Raw genomic sequence first — 5,847 nt, forward strand, 5'->3', positions numbered from 1 at the left:
CGGGGACAGGGGGACAGAGCGGGGGGATGAGTCACCGACCCTTCCGAGTCATCACTGCAGCGGCAGCGTCCCCAAAAACAGGGGGAGGGGACACACGACACGGCTGGGGGAGAGGGCAAGGGGGGCTCGTGCAAAGGGGTGCTGGAGCTGGAGTCTGGGGGGATGGAGGGAGCTGGAGGGGGGGATTTGGGTGCCCCCCCAAAGTCTCACCTGCTTGTAGGTGACCCCCAGCTCAGTGACGTCAGGGTCCCCAGGGGCCTCGGCCTCGTCCCCGCTGTCACCCGGCTCCTGGCAGCCCTCGGGGTCCTGTGGCTGCTCCGGGGGGTCCTCGGCCTCTGGGGACACGAGGGCGAGGGGGGGGCCGAGGGGACCCCTCTCCCCCGGGGGGGGCGATTGCTGCTCCGTCAGCTCCTCCTCCGTCTCCTCGGGGTGGGTGGGGGGCTGCCGGGCCAGCTCCCCCCCCTTGGGGAGCAGCTGGGGGAGGGGCACGGGGGTTAAATGACCCCCCCACACACCCTCTATCTGCCTCATCACCCCCTTTGCACCCCACACCCCCCACTTTATCCATCCCTTCCCCATTTTCCCACCCTCTGCCTCAGTTTCCCCCGCTCGCACCGCTGCACTTTGAGGGGGGGTCAGCGATGCCCCACACCCACCCCACACCCCATTCCCACCCCATCCAGGCCCACCTTGGCCAGCTGGAGCTGCTGCTTGTCCAGGAAGTGCTGCTGGAGGGGGCCGTGGGGGCTCTGCGGCAGCGGCGAGGACTGCGTGCGGCTCAGGGGCCGGTGCCGCGGCAGCTTGCTGCCCCGGGGAGCCCCCCCACGCTCCCCGGTCACCAGCGGGGACTGCCCGTGCAGGGGCACTGCGGGCACGGCGACAGCGGGGTCAGAGCCCCCCAGCCCGCCCCCGGGGTGTGGGGAACCGGGGGAGATGTGGGACAGGCTGGGGGGGTGGGAATGGGGGAAGGGAGGGGGTGAACGGAACTGTGGGGGGAACTGAGGCGAAACTGGGGAAGGACTGGGGGGGACAAAGAGCGGGGACTGGGGGGACATTGACAGGCGATTGGGGGGCAGCAAGGGAGGACCAGGGGGATGCTGAGGGGGGATCAGGGGGACACTGAGGGGACACAGAGGATGGATCGGGGGGACACTGAGGGGACATTGAGGAGGACTCTGAGGGGGACACGGAGGAGGGACCAGGAGGACACAGAGGGGACACGGAGGGAGTGATCGGGGGACACTGAGGGGACACTGAGGGAGGACCAGGAGGACACAGAGGGGACACGGAGGGAGTGATCGGGGGACACTGAGGGGACACTGAGGGAGGACCAGGAGGACACAGAGGGGACACGGAGGGAGTGATCGGGGGACACTGAGGGGACACTGAGGGAGGACCAGGAGGACACAGAGGGGACACGGCGGGGACACGCGGCAGGCACACGGGCTCACCTGCAATGAGCGTGCTCTGCTGCCGCGCCTGCTCCAGCAGCAGCACGTGCTGCAGCAGGGACGGGGACCCGGAGGGGGTGTCCCCGTCCAGGGCCACCCCCAGCAGGCAGCCCGGGATCGAGGACGTGCTCAGGAACTTGCCGGTGAGGGTGGCCCCGGGGCGCAGCGGGGACACCCCCGGGGGCACCCCCGGCCGCTCGCCCTCCGCCTGTGGGGACAGCTTGGGGGACACCTGTGGGGACAGTGGTGACGCTGGGGGTGCCAGCTCCCTGTGCCACTCCTGTGGGGTCCCCACGTTCCTGCTGGAGGGTGCCAGGCCACCGTGGCACCCCACACTGTATGCCCGTATCCCACCCGCCACGGTGTCCCCATGTCCCCAGGGGGACACTCATGCTCCCTGTGTGGAGTTTCAGGTAACCATGTCCCCAGGGGGTCACTCATATCTCCCCTGTGGGGTTCCATGTCCCAGTGCCACCCGCCACGGTGTCCCCATGTCCCCAGGGGGACACTCATGCTCCCTGTGTGGAGTTCCAGGTCCCCATGCCCACAGGGGGTCACTCATGCTCCCTGTGCGGGGTTCCAGGTCCCAGTGCCACCCACCACGGTCTCCCAATGTCCCCAGGGGGACACTCATGCTCCCTGTGTGGCGTTCCATGTCCCAGTGCCACCCACGACGGTGTCCCCATGTCCCCAGGGGGTCCCTCATGCTCCCGTGTGGAGTTCCAGGTCCCAGTGCCACCCGCCATGGTGTCCCCACATCCCCAGGGGGTCACTCATGCTCCCTGTGTGGGGTTCCAGGTCCCCGTGCCACCCCCATCGGGTTCCCACCACGGGGTGCCAAGTCCCAGTGCCACCCAGCCCAGGGTCCCCGTGCCCCCCCCATCGGGTTCCCATGTCCCCACCACGGGGTGCTAAGTCCCAGAGCCACCCAGCCCAGGGTCCCCGTGCCCCCACTCACGGGGAGGTGGGCGCTGGTGACGGTGACAGTGGCCTGCAGCCCCAGGGACAGGTTGGGCAGCGATGGGGACGTGTAGAGGCTGAGCTGGGCCCCGTCCAGGGCCAGGGCACGGGGCTGGGGCAGGAGCTGCTGTGGCACCGAACGGCAAACGTGGCATCAGCACCGGGGGGACACGGCAGGACAGGACAGGACAGGGCAGGGCAGGGCAGGACAGGACAGCCACCAGCACGCGTGGGGACAGGGCAGGACGGGGCAGGACAGGACAGGGCAGCCACCAGCACGTGTGGGGACAGGACAGGACAGGACAGCCACCAGAATGTGCGGGGACACAACAGGCCACCAACATGTGTGGGGACACACCACCAACACATGTGGGGACAGGACACCACCCCCGCACACACGTGTGTCCCTGTCCCGGGCGTACCTCGCTGTGGATGTTGGGGACAGAGGCGGCCAGGCCGTTGTGCAGGGCAGCCACCAGAACGTGTGGGGACACAACAGGCCACCAACATGTGTGGGGACACACCACCAACACATGTGGAGCATGACACCAGCAAGTCTGGGGACACAACAGGACAGGCCACCAGCACATGTGGGGACACGCCACCAACACGTGTGGGGACAGGACCCCCCGCGCACACGCGTGTCCCTGTCCCAGGCGTACCTCGCTGTGGATGTTGGGGACAGAGGCGGCCAGGCCGTTGTGGGCACCGTGGGAGCTGTTGGGGGAGCTGGGCCCCGACCCGGGGGCACTGCTGCACACCGATGACACTGCGGGACACAGGCGTGTCACATGGGCACGGGGACACTGCTCTGAGTCACACACACAGAGTGGGACACAGGCGTGTCACATGGGCACGGGGACACTGCTCTGAGTCACACACACAGAGTGGGACACAGGCGTGTCACATGGGCACGGGGACACTGCTCTGAGTCACACACACAGAGTGGGACACAGGCGTGTCACATGGGCACGGGGACACTGCTCTGAGTCACACACACAGAGTGGGACACAGGCGTGTCACACGGGCACGGGGACACTGCTCTGTGTCACACACACAGAGTGGGACACAGGCGTGTCACACGGGCACGCGGACGCTGCCCTGTGTCACACTGACACTGCTCCGTGTCACACCGACACCACAGGACACAGGCATGTCACACGGGCATGGGGACACTGCTCCTGTGCCACACAGTGTGTCACACCCTGACACCCCACGTGTGTCACATGTGTCACCTCAGCCGCGGGAGGCCAAAGTGGCTCTGGGGAAGCACCCAGTGAGCGAGCCCCAGGCGCGAGCCCGGCCCGTGTCCCCACAGTGTCCCCACCACAGTGTCCCCACAGTGTCCCCGCCATAGTGTCCCCATCACAGTGTCCCCACCATGGTGTCCCTGGGTGTCCCCACCACAGTATCCCCACCACGGGGGCCCCACAGTGTCCCCACCATAGTGTCCCCATCACAGTGTCCCCACCATGGTGTCCCCACCATGACATCCCCACAGTGTCCCTGTTACGGTGTTCCCACAGTGTCCCCACCATAGTGTCCCCGGGTGTCCCCACCACGGTATCCCCACCACGGTGTCCGCACCACGGTGTCCCCACAGTGTCCCCACCATGGTGTCCCCACCATGACATCCCCACAGTGTCCCCACTACGGTGTCCCCAGTGTCCCCACCATAGTGTCCCCGGGTGTCCCCACCACGGTGTCCCCACCATGGTATCCCCACCATGGTGTCCCCAGGTGTCCCCACCACGGTGTCCCTCGGTGTCCCCGGGTGTCCCTGTGGTGTCCCACCACAGTATCCCCACCACGGTGTCCCTGGGTGTCTCCACCACGGTGTCCCCACCACAGTGTCCCCACCACAGTGTCCCCACCGCGGCGTCCCCGCTGTCCCCACCACGGTGTCCCCGGCGTCCCCGCGCACCGGTGATCTCCACGTGCCGCTTGCGGAAGGCGCTGAGCACGGAGCCGTCGCGGCGCCGCAGCAGGGGGCTGCTCCTCCTCTCGGCCACCTTCTGCTTCAGCCGCGAGCGCACCTTCAGGTTGGGCTCCGAGGCTGCCGACGCAGACGTGTCACCCGGAGTGCCACCGCCGCCCCCCGCGGGCGCGGCACGTCCCTCCCCGCCGTCACCCACCGGTTTTGCGGAGCGGGAAATCGTCCCGGCCGTCGTAGGTGCCGAGGAGGGGGAGCTTGTAGGACGGGGGGGTCCCCGGGCTGCCGGTCTGGGGGGGGGAACTCTGGTCCAACGAGGTGTGGTGAGCCCTGGGCGGGGGGGGGACAAGGTGGCAGAGACCCCGCTAGGACCCCCGTGTCACCCCCACGGTGCCTCGGGGGGGGTCCTGCAGGGCTCGGGGGCACCTACCAACATTTGGGGTGCTGGGGGAGGGAATGGTTGGGGGGGCCGGGGCCCGGCTCCTTCGTCTTGCTGAGCAGGAATTCCTGGAGCTTCAGCTTCACCTCGGTGCTGGCGATGGCGCCTGGGGGCACGGGGGGGTTCAGGGGGGCAGCACATCCCTCCCTCCAGCCCCTCAGCACCCTGCAGGCCCACTGCACCCCCAAATCCCGCCGCAGCCCCCCCCCCCGGCTCACTGTCACGGCCCCGCTCCTTGGGGCGCAGGCTCTGGAGCTGCTCCAGGCGCTGCTGCTCCAGCTCCTGCCGCTCCCGCTGCCGCTGCTGCTCCAGCTCCTGCTGCCGCCGGGCTGCCAGGGCCTCCTGCTGCTGCTGCGGGGCGGGGGCACCGCGTGGGACCCCGGCCCCGGCCCCAGGAGCAGCGTGGCTCACGGCACAGTCACCGCCCGGTGTGCCCCCAAGAGCTCCATCCCTCCCTCAGCCTCCGTCAGTGTCACCCCATGGCTCCGTCACTGCCACCAGTGACACCCCACGGCTCTGTCACTGCCAGTGTCCCCCCCAAATGGCTCCATCCACCCCAATATCCACCCCCCATGGCTCCATCCACCCCAATATCCACCCCCCACGGCTCCATCCACCCCAACCCCATGGCTCCATCACTGCCAGTGTAACCCCCAAACAGCTCCATCCACCCCAATATCCCCCTCAATGGCTCCATCCACCCCAATATCCCTCCCCAAACAGCTCCATCCACCCCAATATCCCACTTGAGGTGCTTCTGCAGCTGGACCTGGTGCTGGCGGGTGAGGTGCTCGTGCTGCTTCTGGAACTCGGCGAAGAGCAGCTGCTTCTGGAGCTGCTGCTGCTGCTTCAGGGCCACCAGCTCCCGCTGCAGCTGCTGCTCCCGCGCCGCCGCCAGCCCCGCGTCCACCCCCGCCTCCGGCCCCGGCCCCTCGGGCCCCTCCGGCCCTGCCGGACACGCTGGGTCGGGGGGGAAAAGGGATGGGGACCCCCTCCCGGTGATGATGGAGGGGGCTGGGAGGTGTTGAAGGGGCAGGTTTGGGGTGGTGCAGGGATGCGGCGGC

The 5,847-nt window shown here is 68.5% G+C and overlaps 1 protein-coding gene across 8 annotated transcripts in view; it reads right to left on the reverse strand.

Moving 5' to 3' along the window:
- Positions 1-5,847, reverse strand: part of HDAC5 (histone deacetylase 5) — an 18,980-nt gene that overhangs the window by 8,587 nt on the left and 4,546 nt on the right. For 2 of the 8 annotated variants that reach the window (XM_041426236.1, XM_041426234.1), the window contains exons 4-13: positions 5,531-5,731; positions 5,002-5,136; positions 4,775-4,889; positions 4,547-4,674; positions 4,336-4,467; positions 3,074-3,180; positions 2,410-2,538; positions 1,452-1,683; positions 690-865; positions 211-474 (exon numbers count right to left, since the gene is read on the reverse strand). In XM_041426236.1, coding sequence (XP_041282170.1) covers positions 211-474; positions 690-865; positions 1,452-1,683; positions 2,410-2,538; positions 3,074-3,180; positions 4,336-4,467; positions 4,547-4,674; positions 4,775-4,889; positions 5,002-5,136; positions 5,531-5,731 — 1,619 coding nt within the window. Of the gene's footprint in view, positions 1-210; positions 475-689; positions 866-1,451; positions 1,684-2,409; positions 2,539-3,073; positions 3,181-4,335; positions 4,468-4,546; positions 4,675-4,774; positions 4,890-5,001; positions 5,137-5,530; positions 5,798-5,847 lie in introns of all 8 variants that reach the window. The other 6 variants (XM_041426235.1, XM_041426232.1, XM_041426231.1 and 3 more) reach the window with 4 other exon arrangements.

This window comes from Onychostruthus taczanowskii, unplaced genomic scaffold (genome assembly GCF_017590055.1).
Source record: "Onychostruthus taczanowskii isolate IOZ18803 unplaced genomic scaffold, ASM1759005v1 scaffold91, whole genome shotgun sequence".
In the NCBI taxonomy this organism is placed as follows: domain Eukaryota; kingdom Metazoa; phylum Chordata; class Aves; order Passeriformes; family Passeridae; genus Onychostruthus; species Onychostruthus taczanowskii.